Below are 25515 nucleotides of genomic sequence, written 5' to 3' on the forward strand. Positions count from 1 at the left end.
AGAAAGTGGATACATTTCAGAGTTCAACTTTGTATTATGATGATCAGACAGATGTGTTTTTGCAGTAGTGTTGGGATTGAGGGGAACTAATTTTTCAGCCTTTCCCCTAGCCATATGTGGCAAGTAGTAGAGATAGTGGTATGGATATGGCTGTGGAGGATAAGGTGTAGGGCTTATATGATATAATTTAGGATTTGTTGGAGGGATGTAAGGGGCAGAGGCAGCCTTTGGAACAGGCTGAAGGGACGGGTCTGAGTTAACTGCAGTGAGAGCCTCCGACTGCTGGACGATGGTGGTCATCACTGGAAATTCAGGGTTATTAGAATTATTTAAAGACAAATCTGTAGGAATGTCAGAGCCTGGATCGTGGTCTTCTGGTGGGCCAGGAAGAGGGATTTTGGGGTGATGGTAGTAGTGGTAGTATGGATTGAAGTCATGGCTTGGGGGCTCAGGAGACGGAGCTTCAACTTGCATCAGAAAATCTACACCTGTGGCGCTGCGCTTCTCAGAGAGACGGATCTGCGGACCTGAATGCGCTCTACTTGAATCATCCATTTCCTTTGTAGATGACCGAGAACCGTGGACATCAAAATGATTATATGGCTCCCTAATAGGAAGCCACTGGTAGTAGTAGCCTTGATAGTCAGGCTGGAATTCAACAGGAGAGATAGGCTCTGGACCATATGTTGGGTCAGGAGTTGAAGATGTAGTCGTAGGAGGGTTATCTGCATCATGTACACCAGGACCAGGATACTTGTTAGGATATGTAGGATGGGGATAGTAAGGTGGGGCCAGGTAGAAAGGTGGAACCCACAGAAAAGGCTCCAGGGTTTCGGGCATAGGCTCTGCTGGCCCTATGGTTAGGTGAGGACTCTCAACCAGAGGCTGATGGGTTAATGGGAGTTCTTCAGGGGGAGAGACAGGACAGGCCAGTGTGAATGTATTTTCTCCTACTTGAAGAGAAAGTGTGTATTTTCCATCCTGGAAAAAAAAAAAAGATCAAAGATTTTTTTTTAGCCTGTATAGAAAATGACCACATACAGTAAGTTCTGTTTAGGACTGGAGAGCAGATATCTGAACTTAATATTTAGACATGTTGCAAAACTGCAAGGATATACTAGTTGTAAGTATTGTGCAAGGATATGAACTGTGCCCATATTTGGCAGCTGAGGAGAGGGTTTAGAGATGTATTACAAATAGGGTCATTTCATACTATCTATAAACATGGAGGCTTCTAATGACAGTTGTTGGGTTCACATCTGTCCACTATGAGCATTTTTTTATCCTTTGTCAAAGTTTCAACTGTCATTTCAATGCCGGTTACAACTGTAATGTTTTGATGGTTTTTTAAATTTTTTTATAGATGTTATGAAATAACTAAATAATGTATAATTTTAAGGTTTTACATTTGATTTAGTGATTATATCAAATTATATCTCTCGTATTTCATAATTAAAAAAAAAATTTAATCTCAATGTTAATTTATTTTATTTATGACATTTGGTCGTTGATCCCGTGTTGCCATCAGGGTTATTATAGTTAACTAAAACTAAGACTAAAACTAGCAGTGAAAAAATAATTCAGTTAACTGAAATAAAAATAACTAATGAAAATGTCAAAACTAGAATAACCCTGGTTGCTATGGGCCTGCATGATGTCCATGCCTGCTATCAGTCATTTTACTATTTCATTTGGTTAAAAGTATTTTTTTTCCTTGCTGTTGTCATTAAGTGCTGCTCATGGAGGAATAGAAGGTCTGTGTAAAATCTGAAAACTATCCCAGGTTAACTTCTGTTGTGATTTGGCGCTATATAAATAAAACTGAAAAGAATCTGAAATGATTAAAGGAAATTACTTGGTTCACTTCTCCATCAAAAAATCTCTAATGTAAATAAATAGAAACAAGGTTTGCTTTCAACCACTTAAATATTAGGATCAATGTAGAGTCATAAAAACCTAACTTTTCAGGAATTTCACATCCTGAAAATGTATTTTCATATCTTACATCAGTATAACATAAATCCATCTTTGTCTCATCAACATAACTTTGATTAAAAAATACCTTTACTGTGATGCCACAGGTAATGAAGGGAGCAGTGACTAAAATCTCTGCATCTTGTCTCTCCAAACTGTAGCCACACTGTTGAGCCAGCGTCACCAGGGGGGTCCATTCTCCTCTGACTGCAGATTAACAGTAAAATATGATCATTTACAAGTTACAAGAAAGGTTATTAATAATTGTAACTTAATTTTTATTTTGTTTAAATGTTTGGCGTTTACCTTTTACCTTCAGCTCCTCTGTAGCACCCTGCACTTTGAAAGTCATACCATATGGAGAGCAGCACAGTGAGGACGGGCCTACAGCCTGAGGCTGGCCGTGAGAGACTGGGCACGACATCTTGACTGGAGTTCCCCTCCACAGCAGAGGCAAAACATAGCTGTCATCCTGAGCAAACATATTTTAAAACAACATCCTTTTATTATTTCAACACTGCTGGCTAAAAACATTTTTATATCCATTGCAGATGAGCAAAACCAAGCTTTCCTCAAGGTGAAATTAAAAACATGAGTCAACCACCCATGAAAGTCCCTAACTTTAGTTCTGACTCAGTAGGATTTGAAATCAGACCTAAACATCAGAAACAAAATTATTCATTAGAGTATTCACACCTTTAACACTAAAAATCTACGCTGTGCCAATAATACCTAGTTGTTTGAGGTCTGCAGTGATCAACAAATGAGTGCATTTGTATCTGATGTACAAAATATATTCTATGGATCCCTTACCTGTTGTGTGACATGGCAGGCATCATATTGAGCCATTAGACTGAGGTCTCTCCATGTGGACTGGACAGAGTAGCCACACTGAGGTGGCAACTGGGACAGGGGCACGGATGAATCATTCACTGAGACACAAATAGACACCAATACAAAACCTTAACTTCACTCTTATTAGCAAAAATATGATAAACAACTTAATATAAAGGCATGAGTTAATGTATTATTATTATTGTATCTTTATAAAGTCAAGTTTCTAGAAAAGAAAACTTCAGACACCAGTTCCAACCATACTTGTCTAGTATTCCTCTAGTGTCACTATCCCAGACATAAAGCTGGAGTCTTTGTGAATCACAATCTAAACCTGGGAGAACATGTAGTCTCACCTCTGTCCAGCTGTAGCTGTACAGCTCGTCTTCTCCTGACAGTGAGGGTCATAGTGTCGTCTCCACACTCCACCACTGGCTGCAGCTTCTGCCAGCTCTCCTGTGAGCTGCTGAGTTGCTGACCTCTGATCCATGCCTGGCCCCTCGAAGCCCAGACTGGTAAACAAAAACAAAAAGACTGAACACATAGTGGAGGATATAGGATTACTGTGTCTGTATTTTGTACTGCCAGGATGTCTCACTGGAGAACCCAATTACTGCAACAACTTCAATTTCAGATTCAGGAAAAAAGTATATATTTTCCATCATATTCTGACAGGAATTCATAATGTGACTCAGTAGTGAATTAGTAAAAACATAACTCATTTCTTTCCACCTGATACTTTTTTTTTGGCAAAAGGGAATTCATTTGTCAAACATATGACACAGGTGCTCAGTGTTGTATCCATTTGGCCAGAACAGACAAAAGAAATGTATGACACTCCTAGCAGGTAACAATGTACAGACTGTTGCAGTTAACAGTGGCTACACAAGGACTATACACACTATCAGTTTTTACTTAATACTAAGTACCGTACATTCACTCCAGTACTGTACTTAAGTACAATGTTGAGATACTTGTACTTGAATTGAGTATTTCCATTTGATGCTACTTTCTTCTTCCACTCCACTACATTTCAGAGGGAAATATTGTACTTTCTACTCCAAAACATTTATTGAACAGCTTTAGTTACTTTTCAGATTAAGATTTGACAAGCTTTTAAAATACAACACATTGTTAAAAAGATTAAACCAGTTTTTTTAAACCTTTTTGTCTTTTGACATCTTACAAAAAGCAGTGTATAGTGAAGGTCACATTTCAAAAGTCTGAGTTGTCAACAACTCCAAACAGTGATTTTTCCCTCCAAACTTCTCATGGTTTCACATCAATATATGTTCAAATGATGCAGTACTTCACCAAAAATCAAAAGATTAGAGAGAAAATCCAAAAGCTGAAGATGTATTTGTGAATGAGAACTTTTTCTTCTTTCCTCTCCCATTAATCACCTCACATTTATCTGCTGACCCTTTGGAGGGGCCCAATCCCTAGGTTGGGAATCACTGGACTGAACTAGCTAACTGTATATAAAGTAGTGTAAACTAGCTCCACCTCCAGCAGCTACAACAATAACATACTGCTCTAACACTGATGCTTCACTATTAATAATCTAATGATGTCATATATAATAATATATCAGTCAGAGGGACCAAACCACTACTTTTACTGCAGTACTTTAACTACATCAAACTGATAATACAATTATGTCCTTGTGAGTTTTTCATGCACTTTTACTTGTTATTAATGGAGTATTTTTACATTGCAGTATTTGTACTTTTAAGTATTGGTGCTTAACTACATTTTCTGTATTCTGTATACTTCTTCCACCACTGCTCATCATAATGCACAATTGTTTGAAGGCTGGAAGTCATGTTTGTTAACCCATTCATCCTCGTGTCAGGGCATCATATGGCTCTGTCCTCTACAGCAGCACCATGTTTTCACTTCCACACTTGCTGATAAGTAAACATAAATGTGATAATTAACTACAATATTTTGTTACACTTCAAACTACCTTACCTGGAAAAGCAGAATCTGATTGGTAGCCAGCATACGTTTCTAGTCGACCACTTATATAAAACTCGCCGTTGATTATGTGTTTAATTTTTCCTGCGTCACAGTCCTCATTAAGAGGGTTCACTGAAGAATATATCCACTCCGCCTCTGCTTGCCTGGGTTCATTACGGTTTTTAAAGTTTCTGTCACTTTCAGAAGACGCCATTCTGTGTCTGAGTCTCTGCTCTCTGTTTGTGAAGTGGTTAAACTCTCCTAATGGTCTCGACTCTTTTCTCTCTCTTCTTCTTGAGTCCAGCTGTTCCCGCCTTCTGTCCTCTCGGCTAAAGGGATGAGCTAGGGTCGTTACATCGTCGTTCCCGCCATTATGAGGAGAAGAGTTCGGTTGGGAGGAGTAAACAATAGACTTACACCAACCTACTGGAGGTATAGTTATTGTTGTGAAAGTGTAAATGAAAAGTACACCGAAGTAGTATCCTTTTTGTTTCCAATGCATCGCCAATACGAGTTTCTTTCTGCTCACCAAAACACTGGGACAGAGTGAACAGCAGCAGGACTTTTGTAGACTTCCTGGCAGCACACCTGATCACTAATTAGGCTTAATTGGCCAGGTGGTTCATGTAGTGTAGATAGTGGATTATTATTACAACTTCCCAACATGTTTAAAATGTCTTCTTTTTGAATTATTTTCCCCATTTGGGCCACATTCTTCTAGCCCAATACACTACATTAATATAAATTTAAATAAGCTTTATTGGTGTGGCAGATCAGAAATCTATGTTGCCAAAGCAGTACAGAAAATGATTAACACTTACAGATGATTACAAATGAAGATACAAAATGCAAATATCAACAAATCTATCGAATACAAGGTACTTTTTACTCCACAGTATTTGACACGTGTGGTTACTAATTATCTTACAGGTTAAGATTTTGCATTAAGAAACAAATATTAATCTTATCAAATGCAGTGATCTGAAATGGGGCTCCATGTCCATCATATGTCTGCAGAGGGATAGTTCTTCTTTAGACTTTTCAGATGGTTTAGTTTAGGAATTTATTAACTAAAAAAATCATTTTTTTCACAAAAAGGATGTCAATTTCCATAACAGAACATTGTTTTGTATTTCCTTATTTCCTAGCCCCATAAATCATCTCATGACCCATCAGATTTATTTTGTAGGGGGCCACCAGACCCCATAGTTTGAACAATTGCACAATACCTACATAATACTACAATACCTAACTGTTTGTAAAATAGTTAAAAGACTCACTTCATAAATTGCCACATATGCTTTCATACATTGATATTAATAATTCTAGTAATGTAATGTAAAATATAATAAAATATGACATTTTGCTTGCTAAATACTGACTACTTTACTGTTTACTTTTACTTAAGTGGAATTTAAAAAATACTTCTGTGAATTGTAATGGAGTATTTCACATTGTTGTTCTGGTACTTTTACTTAAGTGAAGGACATGAGAACAACTTCAAATCATAGTGTGGGCTATATATATGTGTCCTGTTGCTCTGAATAACGAGCTGTAATGATGCAGAAGAATGATAATAGAACATCTTCAACACAACCTTTTCTGTCCACTAGAGGGTGACACTGCATTGCAGTCAGCAATTGGGCAGGTTTGTGCTCATGAGGTTGCCCTAAACTGATGGGTTCATGAAGACATCTATCTATCTATCTATCTATCTATCTATCTATCTATCTATCTATCTATCTATCTATCTATCTGTCTGTCTGTCTGTCTGTCTGTCTGTCTGTCTGTCTATCTATCTATCTATCTATCTATCTATCTATCTATCTATCTATTTGTCTGTCTGTCTGTCTGTCTGTCTGTCTGTCTACCTGCCTGCCTGCCTACCTGCCTACCTACCTATCTGTCTATCTATCTATCTATCTATCTATCTATCTATCTATCTATCTATCTATCTATCTATCTATCTACTAGCTGTCTGTCTCTGTGAGATAAGGATTTCACCTTTGCCCCCTTTTTAAATAATGTCCTCTCAGCCTGAACCTATTATGTGATTGACAGAAATAAGTCATAAGTCACATCGAAAGATTCATTTACTGCCTATCTCCAGTATATCATTTACATTCATTTGCATTTCATTGTTTAGTTTTTTAGACTTTACCTAAATTAATTCTCTGTTGGCAGGGTTCCTCCCAAATGACTACCATCTGGCTTAAACGTAAAACATAAATGTATAAAAGACAGGTTTAAGCTGCAGATGTTCCATTTATTAATGGGATGCACTGTTTGCACTACTGTAACCAAACAGTCTCTTACTGTTAGTTTGCTGCCAACTCCACCATCTGACAGTTAGTGACTCTGCCAAGCTATGATCAGTCATCACGTTGTGGTCATGATGTTATCAACTGAGGACGACCTGGCAGCTTTCTCACAGTGTCTCACTTATGAAGGCATGCCTTTCCACCTTAACCTCAAAGTCAGGTGAGAAGAGTGTTTTGAGAGATTAAATCAACCACACAACCACACGTTTTTTGAATGGTATGAACGACTGCACGATGAACGACTTCATAAAGAGGCTCTGTATGTGTGTGTGTGTGTGTGCGCGTGTCTGTGTGTGTCTGTGTGTGTGTACGGTCTATCATAGGCTACTTTTGGGGACAAACTTCAGACTTAGGACCAGTTAATTGGGGACAGCATGCCCAATTGGGGACAAAAGCCATGTCCCAAATTATGAAAAGGCTAGGGTTAGGGTTAAGATAAGTCTACAGGAAATTAATGTAAGTCTATGTAATGTCCCCAAAAGTGACTGATGAGTAATATATGAATGTGTGTGTGTGTGTGTGTGTGTGTGTGTGTGTGTGTGTGTGTGTGTGTGTGTGTGTATGGTACGGAGTGTGTGTGTGTGTGGGGGGGGTGATCAGTTGATGATGGGCGCGGCAATGGGATGACTCATTTGGAGTTGCCTAGCTACAGCCAGGAGTTGTTTTCTTTAGACTCAGAGTGAGAGTACAGTGTGTATGTCTGGATTTCATTGAGAGAGCAAGGCTTTGTGGGGGCGGCACAAACGCAAGGGTGGCACTGAGTAGGAAACAGGAGGAGCACAAACGTTCCCAAAGAGGAGAAGAAATCACGTGAGGAGAAACTGGAGTTAAATGTAGTAATGTCAGCGAGGGTGGGGGCGGAGAGTGCAAGGTCGACGGGCTGAGGGTGAGGAAGTGAATCAAGAATGAAAACCCCTGGCCAGTAACCATGGAAACGGGCTGGCTCAACTAAATATGAGGAATTCTCTTTTTATTGAATATAAACGGTGGCTGGGGCACCACAACTGACACATACAATGCCCCCCCCCCCCCACTGGAAGCTGTCTTCAAAGAGTACAGTGGCTCACATTTACTGTACAATATCCACCATGTCTGCCTCCTTTTTTACTTCCATTCACACCACAGGCAGGCGGCCAATAGGGCACATGCAAATGCTTAGAGAGATGCCAAATTCTCTTAGCTACATGTTTAGCATATTCTTTGATGTCTTAATTTGATTTTGATTGCCCCTTCAGTCAAGTTTACCTCTGTCTGTCTACTGCATGGTTGCCTATCCTATCCTCTTCTCTTCTCTTCTCTTCTCTTCTCTTCTCTTCTCTTCTCTTCTCTTCTCTTCTCTTCTCTTCTCTTCTCTTCTCTTCTCTTCTCCCATATGGACCCAGCCTCCTCAGTGTGATATATGTGTCGGTTGTTCAATGTCTGGTGGTGTTCGTGCAGTGTGTGTCTCTGACAGATTGTGAAAACGAATTTCCCTTTCAACAATAAAGGCTATCTCTTCTCTTCTCTTCTCTTCCCAGTAAACAGGATATCCTATTTTGGGTCATAAATAATCTTGTTTAATACACGCATACTTTACCATATACAAAACATCCCTGGTTCAAAGCTGGAAACATTTGTAGCATGTTACTCCCAAAGTCATAAAAACGACTACAACGGAAATTGAGCTTTCACTTTTTAGCCATCCAGTCGTCAGCTTTTACATGCTGTCCCTATGTCAACAACTGAGCAACTTCTTTCATATGTACTTGTTAAAAAAATGTCCTTTGTTGGTGGACATTTTTTCATTGATGGAGTGAGGCAGAGTAATTGTGCTGCTGAAGGACACAACATGGACACACACTGAGCTGGTTACCATTTCCGGAAAATGAAACTGATGATCTGATGATCATTCCTGAGAAACCAAGAGAAAAAGAGGGAAAGGAAACTCTTCTGCAGCCCATGTGCCGATGTGTCAGTCCATTGGGAGATTATAAGTATGTACTATGAGTGTACAATAGGTGTGTCTTTTTCCCCAGAGCATGAGCCCATGTTTCACTACTTTAGAAGACGGATAGGACGTGTGAAGGGCTGGCATGCCTGTGCAGTAGCTTGTCATCAAAACCAGCTCGGTGACACTCGAAGCGAGGATAAGGGTGGCGGTTGATTTTTCCAATTAGTCAACAGCCCGGGGTGAGATGGGATTTTCAACACAAAGCCACTGACACCTGGCACTTGTGTTTGCTCTGCCTCACTAAAAAGAATATACGCATCACAAAGTCTTTGAAATGACCCAGACAGATCCTGTAAATATACACTTGGTCTGTTTTTATAATGGGAATTTAGAAATCTCTGGGCAGGGTGTGACATTGTGTAAGACGGAGAAAGAATGAGCAGAGTGAGACTGTCAACCACAGACAGAGAGCTTTACTATTGTGTAAAGCAGCAGTGACTTGACTGTGGTCAGGCTGACTCCCCTGGCATGTAGGCACCGCTCTGCTGGCTTTGTTTCCCACAGTTGTGTTGAAACACTCCCTCATGAAAAAAACACCTTCATTAAGAGATTTTAACATTACTCAACAAAACATACTGATCTCTCATGCCGCAGGGCTTGTTTGTCCATTGACTTAAAATTTTTATATTAGGCATTCAGCTGACGTCTCTTTTTCAGTGCAATTTAACACGTGTCGAAGAGGTGAATATATACCATTGCCAGTTTTACCAACAACCGCTAATTAACAACGCAAGACCCCACAGTGCCACAGTTTTAAGACAGAAGATGAAGAGTAGTCTATTAATAGAGCAGATGTTGGAATTGCTAAATTACTGGAATTGGCCTCATGATATGCCACATAACTGATTTTCCGTGCAATTTAAAATGTCAAAGTGCAGTAGTAGTAGTAGTAGTAGTAGTTCAGTTCTGTGTATGTCAGTGATTTTTGAATAGCAATTGCATACAGCTGTTTAATGATCCCACATTGTACAGTCAACCACCCTGAGCCAACCAACCCTGAGAAAGTATTTTTAAGGAATTATCATTAATACTTGTGCATATAACAGGTGACATCACAGACAATATCACAACTGTTCCAAGTGATCCTTTATGACTCTGGTTTTTCCAGTACCGATCAGTAAAGACAGAACGACAAAGAGCTGTTTGTTGAGCAAGCCACCCATAGGTTTTCTTCTGTAGTTACGAAAGCATGTGATCTGCCGACTTCTGTTTGGATCTGAAGTATGTATTGTGGCTAGGCCCGTGCCCCGCCCCCTGCTTCATACAGCAGTAGATAATGCGCCATAGTCACCACCCACTATGTTTTTACTCTAAAAAAAATGTGATGATAGCTGACTGATGCATGACTCATGGTATTTCCTCTCTTGAAAATATACCAAGAACTGAAAAAAGGCTGGATTCTTGCGTAACACAAGTGACAAAAAATAGTAGCATGCATAGTGGTTTCAGTAAATTGCTGGTGAAAGCTGTGTGGAAAGGCTGGAGGGAGTGCCGTATCACGCTGGATGGCACAGTACAAACTTTGGCTTACCTCATCCGTAAGGTGGGGTCAGCACACCCAGGACTAATCAAGTTTTACCACATTCTTGATTCTTACCTGTATATGTCTCTTCAGTTTTTCCACACCATATCATCTTTATCATACCAGATTGTATCTCACAAAGTGCTGCAGTTACAGATAGTTGTTAGATTATTGTTTTTTGTTTTGTTTTTGTTGTGGTTGTTGTTGCTTTGGTTTTTTGTTTGTTTGTTTGTTTAATCTCAGGTCAAATTCTACATAAACCTGGATCCAGATATGAGCACATGCCCTGTTATGCAGGCGTGGAGGCAGTTGTCAGGTGGAGTTGTTTATATTGCTGACAGATTTTTGGCAAAGTGTACCCATTTTGCGGAGATTATATCTCATTATTCCAACCTGAAATTCACAATTTCAATGCAGTGACATTCTTTTTCCACGGTGCCTAGTTTGGACACTTTGGATGTTAAATATTATAATCAAGGTGTGGCATCTAAAATTCAGATTGTTAAACAGGAATGGATGGACACTCGTTTATTTCAGCCTACTTAAATGATAAGATGGGTGCCACATTTACTGCGGCTGCCATGGAGTTTGACAGTGTTGTCATGGAAATAAGTGATGTGCATAAGTCGTAGAAATCTCAAGTGTTACCATGGTAGAAGCATCAGTTTAGTTCAACACTTCAGGGCTATGTTTGTCATCCCGGCTCTCAGAGTCCCTTTGTCTACATATGAAAAAGGTTATTTTCCATGACAACCATATTAAAACACACAGAGTTCTTCTTTGCTTTCACAAAGGAGAAGCAGCTTTTAATTCATTTCCAGGAAAGATGGAAGATGATAGCGTGCACGTACGTGTAAGTGTGTATATAACTTCATGACCCCACCAAAATGAATGCACACAAGTAGCCTCGCTCTAAGCTCAAGCAGGCTTTGCTGTTATTCAAGGTCTCTGTATTGGCAGGTAAATAGTTTCTGAAGGCTGTTATTATCTCATTGGCTCATACCTGAAACTGAGTAAGGCTGACATGATACTGACCAGGTATGTCTCTGAGTAGCTGTCTTTGACTCAGACTTATAGACTCGTATTTATACACTCACCAGAAACAAACAAGTAACCTCAGATCCCCGGTCCGCACCCAAACTATTTTTGTCCATCTCTATCTACTTGTGTACATCCCTATTTTCTGCCTCACTTCTTTTTTTAACATCATTACTGATTACAAAAAGATAGAAAAGATACTTTCCCCTGTTTTTTAAAGTCTACTAATATTTACCCTACCCCAAAACCTTGACAACGATTTTAATCAACAGTTAAAATCAAACCACATAATAAAAATATAACAGTGTAAAATCTAGTTAAAAAACATACAAAGATCCTCATATTTGAAGTTGATGCAAGACACCACTCTTTGACCTAGTTCTCTGATGACAACAGTATTTAGTTAAAAATCAGCTTTTCCCCTCCGAGCGTGTCTCGTACTATAAGGGACCTTTATTAGACTATTAGCGATGAGGCCATGACATTTGCACTCTGCCCTCATAATGTCAGTTAAATTTCACTAGATTCTGGCATCAATGAGCTTTGTTACTAACAAGCAAATGTTATTATGTGTTTGTTATGTTGTTATGTGTAGCGATATCAGTCGATGAAGTCTTAGATTCTCCCTCAAACTAAGTGAAAGTGGCTGTACTGCATGTGATCTGTTAAAGGGGCAGATGACTGTGAGTCAGTGGAAGCATTAAGACCATATCAATCACCAGCAGCGAGGAAACAATGAGGGTGAGTGTTAATTAATGAACTTGCAGCAATATGACATGTCTCCAACAACAACCCTCCCTACCCTTCACCCACCAATAAAATCCCTCCCTCACCACCTTCGTGTTTCTCTACATCTCCCTCCCTCCCTCTTTTTTCCCTCCTTCTTTCACACTCAAGCTATGACTTGCACTCATTTGCCCCCACTTCTTTCTCCATTGCAACCAACAACATTCCTTCATCCTGAAACTCCTTCCTCAGTAACAAAAGTGGGAAAAGATAGAGGGTGGCTATAGAGGAAGAAACACTACACTGTTATTGTGTTCCTGCCCCTGACTGTTTATTTAGAGAGTACAGCAACGATGTGATTGTTGTTAGGCTCTGAGATGCAGTCTGTCACCATGGAAACATGCGTAGAATCATTGTTAATGTCCAATGTTATGGGAGTTCCCCCTTCAAACATCAGTGAGTCATCCACCGTCCTGGAGAAAATCACCACCATCAGCTGAGTGACAAATACATGAGACGCCTCCCCACAAAAGTTGAAACAGTGGCTGGTTTGCCTTCGCTTGTGTGTAAAGTACAGGAAGAAAGAAGAGGGTGGGACATGGAGACAAAGCAATGAGTAGAGTGGGGGGGGGGGGCAAAAATTGAGGGATAGATTATGTGATGAAGGAAGCGAGAGGTTTTAGGGGTGTGGACTTAAAAAGAGGGCAGGGTAAAAGTGGGCGGATGGGTAGATTCTGTGTTTGTACATTTAGACTCTGAGTCTAAAATTTGTATCCTAGAGAGCAGCAGGAATTAGACTTGAAGAGACAGACAGACGTCAAACAGTAAGTCAAAGATTCTTAATCTGCTTTTTGAATCCCTCTTTTAATTCATTAGTTCTCTATAGTTTCTTCCAAAAAGTTTGAAATGTGGTATTTGAAGAGGAGTTTACTTCAGTATATTGTTTTAATCTAAGAAACAAAGTAAAGACAGGTGTATGTGTGTGTGTGTGTGTGTGTGTGTGTGTGTGCACCTCTCACCTTTCTATTCATCTTCACTCAAGTAACATTATTGGCCAGGTGTGGCTACTTTCCAGATGCAGCAGTTGTTCTGAAGTTATACATTTGAATAGTACATTTCACAGAACCACAGGATTACTTTCTTGTCTCAGACAGAACGTCAAGCACATGTGTTCCATTTTGTGTAACGGAAAACTCTAACTGTTCCAACGGAAACAGTCGACACGTCTTGTTTTTAGGAGAGACTCGATTTTGGAAGACAGTTTTTCAAAGTATTCCACAAGTGTGTTTTAAATTAAAGCATCTAACTGCTGAGCCTTTAACTTCTATTACTTGTTTATGCGTTTTCCACCCCAGAAGTTGTTCGTAAAAGTTTTGGTAGGAGACTAACTGTCTGCATTTGTGCTCTTAGTGCTTCAGGCACAAATTATACTTGGCAAATATTTACAAACTCTAATCTTTCACTTCATTGTAGCTGTGTAAAGTAGAGGTGCTGTTGTATAGACGTGTGAGGCGTGGACACGTGTATTGGCGCCCGGCGCTCCATGTCATTGTATGTGTGTGGTTGCGTGTGAGGCAGAGGGAGCTGGTCCAGCCCTTGACCACTCCTTTACCGTGAAGGGAACCAGCACATTCCAAATGTCTTCCTCTGTTCACACCCAGTGTAGCCTCCATACTGGATACAGCCAAAGATAGTTCACACACAAGTGGAAAAATATAAAACAATGATTGAGACAACACTATCTCCTGTACAGGAACTATTAAAATAGGACAATTGCAGTAACAGTAATAAATCCTGAGGAACAATGGAAGAGAGATTTTTTAATTACTCCTAAGCAGCTTTGGGGTCAAAATGTCTGATTGGGTGTAGTAATTCAAACTAGGGGGACTGGGCGTAGACCAGCTTTAGGCGGGGGAATAGCAGGTATTCTCTACAGTTATTTTAAGGAGTGGCGGGTCCCTTGGAAACACACACAGACAAGTCTAAACTCATCTACCCGCTGTGAACTTCCCTCCGTAACTCTCTCTCTCTCTTTCATTACCAACAGTGTGTGTTTGCTCAGGGATAAATGGATTTTGTGTACTGATCTCTGCCTCCACAAATACACAGCAACACCTCAGCGTTTGCCTCCTCTCTGATTCTCGATACGGACATCATCTTGCACTCCTGTTCGCACACATTTCACTGGCAGTGCTTTAGCTATAACTCAAAGTAATTAGAAGTTGCGAAGCCACGCCCTGAGTGGGTGCCAGGTTTTGAATGTGTTTATGAAGATGGGAGTGTGTGTGTGTGTGTGTGTGTGTGTGTGTGTGTGTGTGTGTGTGTGTGTGTGTGTGTGTGTGTGTGTGTGTTAGAGCTGTCATTAATAGCCAGAGAAACCAGGCAGAAAGTGTGGAGACTTTGTTGTAGGTTGTATTTGATTCTGTAACTGTCAATTCGGTGTGTCTGTTCTTTTTGGAAATGGAAATGTTGCCCCTCCAGTAATAGTTATCCTGCATAATAAAGGGCGGAAAGTGGTGTAACAAGTTTTCTCATTGTGCCTCTCTCTCTCTCCCTCTTCCACAGCACCAGTCATCATGCTGATTCTCCTTGCTGCCATCTTTGTCCTTCATATCACAGCCATCATCCTCCTCCTGGTGGCTACCATTGACAATGTAAGTAAGACTGTGATAAGAATTTACAGCACACACACACATACACACATACACGCGCACACACACATTATTGTCCCATCATAACCCTTAATGTCACAGCCCTCCCTAGCTTGAGTGGTAAATGACACTGCTGAAGAGTTATGAACATCTTTAGCATGGCAGAGATTGAGTCAAGACTGATGAGTGATCTCTGTTTCATCACTCAAGGTCTTTATTCCTTCTCTGTCAATGGTCCACTGTTCTTCTCAGGGCCACATTGTTGGCGTTTCTGAGTGACAGATGAGCCATCCACCATGTCGTCACCGGGTGCCTCTGTGTATATCTGTGTGTTCGGTGTGTGTGTGTGTGTCTGTGTGTGTGCATTTAAATCACAGGCGTGGTGTGTGTCCGCTTGTACATAGTACATGCACATGTACATTTGTGAGATTTTTTCCTGTGTCATAGTGAGCACTGCATACCTGAGTGAGACTTGTGGAATGCCACAGTGTTGGGCGGATGTGCATTCCTCACTGTCTTCCCCTTGCCTACCACTTCCCTCAAATACATGTCAGAGCACAGGATGAACACACACTGTGGCTCAGCAGCTTTGTCAACTCCTAGTCCCACTTTTTCTCCCCACAGATTAGTTGATCCGTCCATATTTATGCAACCACTGCAAGAAAGTTGCAACATGATTTGAAAAGTAAAACTGTGTCTGTCTGCTTTCCTCCTCAGGCTTGGTGGATGACTAAAGACATGGCCACCGACGTTTGGGCTCGGTGGATATACGCAAAGGGAGTGTGGAACTATACTGATCTCCCTGAAGGATCACACTACCCACAGGGTAAGTCAACCTCCAAACCTGCAAAGATGTAGAGGAAGCACAACCTGTTTCCACTTGTGCAAAACTCAGAGTCGTATTTACGTCACAATAAAACTGACTGAATTGAAGGAAGTACTGAAGGAGTGATTATCCCAAGTGTGCAAATTGGCTCGCGCGTCAGTACAGAGAGATCAGTTCATACTATGATCCAAATCTCCTGCAGGCGTCCAGCAGAATCAAAAAGTTTCCCTACATGTCATCGATTTTCTGCCACACTGTGCTACTTAGCATTCTTTGGACTTCCTTTATTCTAGACATGTGCCTCAAACAACTGCCTTTCATTAAAGACTTAGAGTTTGGCTTAAAGATCTCTATATCTTTTAGATTTAAGTGTTATCCTATACAAACATGTAGCAGCAGTCTCAATTCACGGCGTGTTCTCCCAGAACATGTGCATGTTCAACATTATACTGACATAAAACACACACAAAAAACGCAGAGCAAAACAAATAATAGACTTAGATGTTACCCTCCTGAGACTTTAGTATTATCATGTGTAGTTATGTGATATAGGATATAGTTATATGTACGGGAATAGAAATAGGTATTTCAAATTTAGGGTTTCAAAACATACAAAAAGCAGTTTTATAATGGGTATGTACAACATTTGGAACCTTTGATTGCATTGACATTCCTGCCATTCAACATTGCGACTGTCTTACCAGATGTTAGTTTTAAAACCAGTCTCACTGAGCGTTTCCTGGGTGTGTCACTATGATGTTTTGCACATATTTGGGGTAATTACACAGCATTTTTCATTGCATTGCTCTCTCTCTCTCTCTCTGGCACCCCCTGCAGATTATCTCCAGGCAGTGCAGGCCAGCTCAGTGCTAGCTTGTATATTCTCCATCCTGGCCATCTTTGTGTTTGTGGCTCAGCTCTTCACTCTGGAGAAAGGACAGAGGTTCACCATCACTGGAATCTTTCAGTTCCTTGCCTGTGAGTTTTTTGGGTTTTTTTTTTTTGCTATCTTATATTTGATTTGTTACTGTGTTTGACAGTCCCTCTTTTGTTTCTTTCATTTTTATCGTCACTAATTTTCATTTCTCTCTGTGTAAATCACTCACTGTTGTCCATGTGTTCTTTACTCCAGGCCTGTGCATCATGATTGCAGCCTCCATCTATACAGACCGCTTCCACAAGGATGAGAAATTCGGCTGGTACGGTCACAGCTTCATCCTGGCGTGGATCTCTTTTACCTTCACATTCTTCTCCTCCATCATCTACTTTGTGCTACGCAAGAAGACTGCATGAGAAGGACACTAGTGCTAGCCCCAACCAGCCCAAAATCTTTGGCTGGATCTACTCTTTCAGCGAAAATCTGGTTTTAGTTACCAAGTGATATGTGGCAGATTCCAGAGGGGTTGGTGTTTATATTTGCCTGTTTTTGGACATCAATGAAATTAGATTTGAGCTGCTAGTGTACATTCAGCTCTAGATATAGCAGCCCTGTTGATCCTCTCAAATACATATGGGTGTTTAATTGAGTCTGCTGCTGTCAGGTAGTCAGGGTTTCACACTTTGTGGAGTGTTTTGATTATCTCTGCAGTGAAAGGCAGGCTCAATAAATCACAGCTGTATTTGAGAGGAATGTTACTTTCAATCCAGTTTGGGCTGGATTTCCACAAGGCATCTAAGGATTAAGAATATTTTTTCATTAGCTGGGGGGGAGAAAAGCCTCAATGCGTGTAAGATGCCACAATAAATTAAGATCTATCTGTAGTTTTGACTAGTTTTGATAATAGCAGATTGAAGAGTAAAATCTGCGGTCTTTAGTTTTTTCTAATGTACATTTACATTTGGATTTGAGTGCTGGATAAAAAGGGGCGAGTTTATTATTTTTCTTTATTTTATTTTTAGTTCATCAACTTTGTTTCACTTATCACCTCGATCTTACTTTATGTAATGTGTCATTAATTCAACAGAGTGTAACCATAATGTGAGTGCATCGATTGAAGTCTTAAACATCTAAAAAAATCTGTTCATATGTGATATTTTTGTAGATTTATGTGTGATCTAATGATAAAGCTATGCAAGTTTTAAGAAGTTTGTTTCATAATTATTTTTGATTAGGAAGATTAGTGTAAAATACAATACCAAATCATTTAGTATATACACTATAATGGTTCTCAATCCAGGGACATTATTTTTGATAGCTTTTTAAATAGAATGAAATCTAAAGTAATAGGAATTTTGAGTTACACTCATCTGGTATGTATTAAAAACATAGTATTATATCAAATCCTCACAAGCTGTCATATACTTTCATTCTTTGTCAAATCAGCTCCGTGTCAACATGGTGTGACAGAAAAGAGGCTGCCTTGACCCTTGAAGCCTGAGATATTATGTGTAAATATGCTTTGTATGTCTAATGCTGTTTTATTTTTGCTGATGTTATTTCTCAACATGGATGACAATGATTTTTACAATATTAAAACTTGATTTTAAACTAATAACTTTTTCCTCCCTGCTATTCTTATGTTTTATTAGCCATTTTTGGGGATTTCTTTTTCCATTTTCATTTGAGGCTTGCAGACAAATATATGTTGCTAAGGGGCTTAAGTGACTGAACCCAGGACACTGAAGCAGGATGCTGTGACTGGTTTTGAAAGAGTTTTATTGCAGGGAGGTAACTGGGAGACTGGGGCAAGGGCTGAGACTGTAGCGTGAAGCTGGACCAAGCAGGGTAGAGGGAACACTGAGGGGAGCCAGGCAGAAGGGGGGGGGGGGGTCCAGAGAGCAGGGAGTAGTACTGAGTAAATGGGGACGACAGAGGAGCAGGAGGGCTGGGGACAGGACTGGACTCAGGCCGAGGCAAACTGCAGACAGGATTTAAGGATAGGATTAAGAAAAGGCAGATTTCAGGCAAAATAGCATCAGGTTCTAGAATAACTAGAGCCATGACTGACTGTGTTAACAGTCTATGATCTAGCAATGAGCTGTAGACTGAACCAGATATATATGCAGGACTAATCATGATTGATGGCAGCTGGTGGCCTGACTCCTGGACACCTGTCTCCACTCCTGCAATCAAACACAGACATACAAGAAAGGGGGCGAAAGAGAGAGAGAGTGGCTAGGAGGCAGAAGTGGAGGGTGTGAAAGTAGTGAAATATTTCAAAGAGTCAGTGGTCTGATTATCAAGTTTATTTAATATGAATGTTGTACATTAGCCAAAACAATGCTAAATGAAATGTATATCTGCTATAAGTCAACATGCCGTCTTTATCAGTGAGAGCAAGCTCACGGAACCGCTGTCCTAATAGAGCTGCTAGCATTGCTGTAGACTGTTGTAGAGTCTTGTCTCTAAGTAACACAGTGGTTGTCTTGGTCATCTTGAGATCTCTTTTACTTCTACATTTCCCTTCAACACAGTGATCAGGATCATAGCCAACAACCTGGATTCATTGGACTGTTGACTGTGTAAATTCAGATCACACAATAAGACTATTACAAACACACTGCTCAGGTCCTCATGGAAAAAAACTCCAGTCTGTTCAAAGTGGGCTGTAGTCCTCCTCTGGCTCATAAGGAGGGGACATGTCCTCCTGGTGTCCCGGCAGGGGTATGTGGATGGAGACGGACGGGATGTACGAGGCAGACGGAGAAGGGAGGGACAGGCGGTGAAATGGGGATGCAGGCGCAGGGTGGGAGGGGTGAGCAGGGAAGGAGTCAGAGCAGGAGAGAGGAAGGGAGTGGGAGTGTGTGAGCCTCGGAGTGGTGGGTGGCAACGCAGCTGATGGGGGCTCGTAGTAGGGGGACAAGTGGGAGATGTGTGGGGGGGACTGTGGACAGGCCAGGGTGATGGCTGGGTTTGGGGGGGTGTAATAAGGAGCCGGTGGCAGGAGCCCCATGAAGTTAAAGCTGCAGCGGTTGAGGCTAGAGTTACGCCGGGGTCCCACCATCAGCACCCTCTTTGTGTAGTTGTTCAGAGTGGAGACACCAGCTGACATGCAGACAGTGAAGGCAATCCAGGCCACACTGATGGAGACAAACGAACAGGGAGGGGATCACAAACATGCACTATGATTTTCTGTTGACATATTGTACAAGTGATCAACATGTCTACTCAAATTTCAACTTAAAGACCCCTTCCAGTCAAGCCCATTCTCAGTAAATGTGCACTGGAGGCTTCATATTTGTGTAAGTTGTATACTGGACCACAATTGGCTCCAAATTAATTGTGATGTCATAAATCATGATGATAGGTACACATCTTTAACTACATTTTCTAAACTTTCCCCATTCAGCAGATGGATGTGAAAACAGCCCTCTAGTGTCAACATGCAAAGTGAAGTTCAAAATTCCAACAGAGGAACACATTTTTGACCGGAGGGGAGCTTTTAGGGAAAAGGCAACATCATGGAAAACTGGAAGAGTATGATTTTCTGGTGTGGTCCCCCTGATCTGAATGTAACAGTAGAGTGTTGACATTTGTGTTAGTCATAGATGGAAACTTGTGTGGTGAAAAAGCACAACTAGGATTTTAAATGGACTATGATGCTACAACAAATGGCTTCCCATCACCATAGGGGCATAGCCCAATCGAAGAAAACCCACTGACTGGAAGTGTATAGAGATTTTGGAAATTTGTTAGGAAACAGTTTCCTTCTAATTCACAATGAATTGGTGGTCTCATAACGACATGAATACAGATTTTTCCACTAAACCACTGAGAATTATAATAATGGGAATATTCTATTTATTTGCTTTGAAATTAATAACACAACCAAAAACCCTCAGTACACACTGATAGGGAACATCTAGGTGGACTGAAGATCTCAATATGCTTGGATCCTTAAGTTTCAATTAGGTTCCATGTGTGTTTGATTTGAGTGTATAGCATGTTTGATGAACTTACTAAAACGCCCAGGAGTAGCCATAACTGTGAGGCTTGAAGTCTTCTGGTCCCATTGAGACAGTAGTCTGAAACACCTGCATGAACATCATGTGACCCACCATCCCAAGCAGACCTGTGAAGAAAGAAGAGGTAAACAACCACATAGGTTGGCCGAATAATTTGATTGAAATTGATAATACAACTGCTTATTTTTATGTTATCTATGAGTAGACTGATTGAAATCACTGTACCTCCCAGGACTGTGAAGATGGAAGCAAAAGCGTTGAGCATCTGTCCACAACGTTGTGTAGAGGGGCAACACGCCCTGATACACAACTGCACAGACAGTAGTGTGCAGCTGATTAACAGCAGTCCAATATACATGACCTCCAATGATAGCGAAAACCACATCATTGCTGAGGAGAAGACCACAAAGACAGCATGAAGGGTGTCAAAGAGTCAAGAGCAAAGTGCCTACAAAAGTGCAAGCAAAGGTGATGAATCTATCTACCTGTTTCAGATCCTGGAGTCAAAGTATGAAACCCTCTACACTTCTCCTCTAGAAACAAAAAGACAAAATGTAAATGAAGTTATACACCAATTGAGACGAAATAAGCTCTATAAAAACAAAAGGTTTTGCTGTTTACACTGGAAATCCTTCAGTAAGGACCTGAGCAAGTGACTATTAGAACAGTGATACTTCACTCATTGCACTGTAGCAACATCGTCTCTCCATTCCCAAGAGCAGCTGGTTTTGAAAATCCACCAGCCTGTGCATATACAGCTCATTTAAATGCACACTACAATCTAATTGCTGTGTAAATAACCACACTGAGGTAACAGTTTGCTTGAGTTGTTTACATGGTATGAAGTAACCCGATAGGAGATTATAAGATTTGTTTGCTGTAAATCTGGATGGATCAGTCCTACAGGAGAAATCTTAGTGGTGCCACAAAATGAGACGGTGGTTTGATTTGTTTCTTGTCACCTATTAATTTCAACAACAACAACAAAAAAGGTTTTGTCTTCAACTCAAAAATGTGTTTTTTCACCACTTCAAGCAAGCCATTCTTGACTTCTCATGACTCTTTAGCTGGGGCAGATTAGGAGCAACAAATCCAACTCCATATTGGCATTTGCTTTCACCACCGACAACATTTACATACCGAACTATTAATTACAAAATGCCTTTATATAACTTGCCACATAAGTCAGTTGGTTTTTGGCTGAACTGACAGTATCAGTCAAACTCAAACCATCAAATCAGTTACAAATGAGACGGTGAAAACCCAGCCGATGTTTGTGAAACCTATTAACCTTTCTCTCTGTGGTTTCTAATCCATAATTGAGTCATGCTGTTGAAGTCTAAATCTCTGAGCAGAGACACACACTGATGGTAATCCTCTTTGGGCTGAGCACATACCCACATACCCCCACCCACACACACACACACACACACACACACACACACAAATACACACAAACAGAAACACGCAAATACAAATTAACACACCCGAGACCTCAATTCATACTATCACCTTGGATTTCCTCTCCTCCGATAACCTATTTCATTGTCTGCCGCTCTAGTGCCACCGTTATGATAGTATGTTTCACTTCGCCGTTTCTGTGTGGTTCCTCATCTCACCTTGGGAATACTCTCCACCACATGCACAACCTGATGAGCACATATGGCCAGTGGAAAGCTTTTGAAATCCCTTACAATAACAGTACTGTAAACATGGCTTCATGTATTACTGGCTTCTTCTTATGTTTCTTTATTCAAATCCAGTTCTCCTTTTTGGCACAACTGAACTCAATCAATGTGTTCTAACAAAACATAATTATTTCAAAAGCTCATTTTTTCCAACACTGCCCCTCCAATTCTCTCACCCCACGCATCTGTGTAGATGTTCTCCTCACAGGTGATAAACAGGCCAGTATGGAAGGTGGGGAAGATGAAGCGGTCATCACCCGTATCCCAGGACTGGATGTTAGAAGAGTTGGCCAAGCCGGGAACGGGGACACAGTTGCTTTGTTTGATGGCTGAACACAGTGGCTTTGGTACCTTCTGTTTACCCACGCACCAGTAGGGGGACAACAGGGCCATGCCACCCAGCAAGAGAGACAAGACCGTCTGAATAAAGGAGAGGCGAGGGGAACGCACCTGCTCTAGGAATGCCATCATGCCGGGGGTTCAATGAGGTGCTTGGGCTGTGTGGAGGGAGAGTAGGGAGAACGAGTGAGACATAAAAATGTGAACATTGAGAGATGGTCAAATATTCAAACTCTTAACAGCAATGTTCAAGGAAAGATATGGGTTACTTCACTTAAAATACAAAAAGTAACATGTCAAAATGGTATGTTAAACATCTAACAAGGGAGTGAGAGTATCTCAAGTTTTGCCTTGTGAATCTACTTGAATTTAGGAGCACCTCCACTCTTGCGTGTCACTAAAAATATAACCAGCGTGTTCGTTACCAAGGAAAAGCAGCTCTGCCCATTTGCCTGAGATGATTAGTGAACTGTTTAAAAGGGGCAACTGTGGGGGAGCCAGCGGTTTTACATGACTGATCACATTTAGAGAGTGAAAAGAACTGTGACAGAAAATGAGAACACTACTGGTAATTGGTGGGAAGACAGACGGCTAAATAAATAAATAAAATCAATAATTAAAATAAATTTGCTGTCACCATGGAACCTCTACAGGAGACAGATGTTCAAAACAATAGTTCAAGGAGTGATTAAAATGTGAGCGAAGAGAAGAAGAAAAAAAAACACTCACCTCCTTCAGTCCTCAGTTCCTCTTGGAATAAGTGAAAGAAACATGCTCCTTTACCCGTCTGCTCTCCCTTTCACTCTTCATCAGATAGTGAGAGTGATGGAGGATTTTGGCCGTCACAATGACCTCTGCGAGCAGTGCGACTGTCAGTCTTTATGTAGCGACCCAGTGGAACTGTGAGCAACACACAAACACACACACACACACACACACACACACACACACACACACACACACACTCCTCTTCTTTAATCCATCCATATAAATCCAAAACAGACAACTCTGTCTCAATTCCATCTGTTTTCATTTTGATTCCTAGACTCATTTTGATCTATTCCATTCATCTCTCCTCCCCTTATCTGCTCCTCTTCCAATACTCCTCTAAAGCATGCAGCACTGTTGGGATTTGAAGATCAACATGACCTTGACATGGTGAAAAATAAATGCAGATGCATAGTATAAGCTACATGTACGATATTGAATTGCAGTACCACATGTTCGCACCAGTTTTAAGTGACAGCTACGTGTTTTGACTCTGAGAGGTGGTGACTCCATAAGAGGAGCTGTAAGGGTGGATTATTTAATAACTGCGGTCAACCACAATCACTTGACTGCAAAGATTTTATGTTGTTGCCTGAGGAGGATAATGTGCCAATGAATGAAAAAGACATTAAATCTTAAAGTGCTTCCCAATTTTTTCTGTCAGACATATATAGTACATTTGTTCCACAGCCCCTTAGAGATGAATTCAACTGCCACCTCATTAGCACCACCCATCATGTTCCAGATGTGTTTGGTTGAGTTGACTTGAAGCTAAATGTTGTTTAACAATGTTAATTATATATAATTGTAGCTTATAATTTCACAATAATTTTTCAAACAATTTAACAGTCAATATATGGTCATGTGTGCATTCATATTACTACCAGCAGGACATTTTAACCATTTAGTCATTACTTTAAGCTAACCATTTCAACAGCTTATCCATTACTGTTCCCATATTTCACAGTCATCCAGTACTGTTAGCTATTTCAACTTTCTGTCCATTATTTTTAGCTTAACATTTCAACTGTTTACCCATTATCTTTAGTCTACCATATCATGGACTGTTAGCTATTTGGACAATTTATGCATTACTATGAGCTAACTATTTCAAACATTTACTTTCATCTAACCATTTGAACTGTTTATCCATTACTTTTAGCTAACCATTTTGACTGTTTATACATTACCATTAGTCTACTATTTCAACTATTTATCGGGTACTTTTAGCTAACCATTTCAACTGTTTATCAGTTAGCTTTTGTCTACCATTTGTGAGATACTTCAGCTATTTCGACCATTTAGTCATTACTTTTAGATAATTATTCAACCATTTACTTGTAGCTAACTGTGTGAACAGCTTCACCTTCTCTACTCATTTGCTAAATAAGCTAGTTGTTCAGGTGTTTACAGCTGGCTCAATATGGATGGCTTTTTAAAAAATGTTTAATTGTAACTTCTATTTTTCTTATTGAATGGAGTGCAACAATCTTTTCAGTTATCCCCAGCAGGCAACTGCAGAGGTACCTCTGGGGTATATTACTATCTTAACTACTACAGCAAAAATAAATACTTGTTCATATTGATATTAGTTTATATTAGCAAACAAAATTTCATTTATGACAAAAACACAAAACTTTACAACCCCATCATGTAAATGCTACCATGTTTGTCAACTTTTATGACCATTGTATTTTTAAGCAGTATTTCAACTTTTACCGAAGATATGTCAGATATTTCATAATGTTCAGTTATTCTACTTTTGCTTTTAGGCTGCTGTACTTTCTTTACATCAACTTCACAGTGTGACTTTTTTGACAGAACCACAGAACTAAATGCACTCATAACCTGTCTAAAGACAGGCTGAAAGAGTCCGAATGGGGTTATGCAATGCTGTCAAACGTGAAGAAGAAATATCGGGGTGAGAAAGCCTGTGTGTGTATGCAACAGATATAAGGAGCAAATATTGCT

At 40.3% G+C, this 25515-nt stretch overlaps 2 protein-coding genes and 1 long non-coding RNA gene across 3 annotated transcripts; 1 reads left to right on the forward strand and 2 right to left on the reverse strand.

The window, feature by feature from the left end:
• Positions 1–967: 967 nt before the first annotated feature.
• On the reverse strand, positions 968–2304 carry LOC128379478 (uncharacterized). Its single transcript, XR_008323400.1, has 3 exons — positions 2281–2304; positions 2063–2181; positions 968–981 (listed from the first exon to the last, which is right to left on the reverse strand). It is a non-coding gene; the product is annotated as an uncharacterized LOC128379478 (long non-coding RNA).
• Positions 2305–13158: 10854 nt separating this feature from the next.
• LOC128379477 (epithelial membrane protein 2-like) lies at positions 13159–18289 on the forward strand. Its single transcript, XM_053339106.1, has 5 exons — positions 13159–13191; positions 14933–15021; positions 15736–15844; positions 16682–16822; positions 16977–18289. The coding sequence occupies exons 2-5, from the start codon at positions 14944–14946 to the stop codon at positions 17135–17137; spliced, it is 489 nt and encodes a 162-aa protein (XP_053195081.1). The 5' UTR covers positions 13159–13191; positions 14933–14943; the 3' UTR covers positions 17138–18289.
• Positions 18290–19380: 1091 nt separating this feature from the next.
• On the reverse strand, positions 19381–22905 carry LOC128379200 (germ cell-specific gene 1-like protein). Its single transcript, XM_053338844.1, has 5 exons — positions 22614–22905; positions 21235–21282; positions 20975–21139; positions 20745–20856; positions 19381–19864 (listed from the first exon to the last, which is right to left on the reverse strand). Exons 1-5 carry the CDS (start codon positions 22903–22905, stop codon positions 19381–19383), a joined length of 1101 nt encoding a protein of 366 aa, XP_053194819.1.
• Positions 22906–25515: the final 2610 nt, after the last annotated feature.

This window comes from Scomber japonicus, chromosome 18 (genome assembly GCF_027409825.1).
Source record: "Scomber japonicus isolate fScoJap1 chromosome 18, fScoJap1.pri, whole genome shotgun sequence".
NCBI classification, from domain to species: domain Eukaryota; kingdom Metazoa; phylum Chordata; class Actinopteri; order Scombriformes; family Scombridae; genus Scomber; species Scomber japonicus.

Coding starts and splice junctions, on each gene's coding strand:
- LOC128379477 (XM_053339106.1), top strand. CDS start 14,944: ATGCTGATTCTCCTTGCTGCCATCTTTGTCCTTCATATCACAGCCATC. Junction 15,022..15,735: donor TGGTGGCTACCATTGACAAT/GTAAGTAAGACT, acceptor TTTCCTCCTCAG/GCTTGGTGGATGACTAAAGA. Junction 15,845..16,681: donor AGGATCACACTACCCACAGG/GTAAGTCAACCT, acceptor CACCCCCTGCAG/ATTATCTCCAGGCAGTGCAG.
- LOC128379200 (XM_053338844.1), bottom strand. CDS start 22,905: ATGGCATTCCTAGAGCAGGTGCGTTCCCCTCGCCTCTCCTTTATTCAG. Junction 21,140..21,234: donor GACTCCAGGATCTGAAACAG/GTAGATAGATTC, acceptor TCTTCTCCTCAG/CAATGATGTGGTTTTCGCTA. Junction 19,865..20,744: donor GGCTACTCCTGGGCGTTTTA/GTAAGTTCATCA, acceptor TGTCTCCATCAG/TGTGGCCTGGATTGCCTTCA.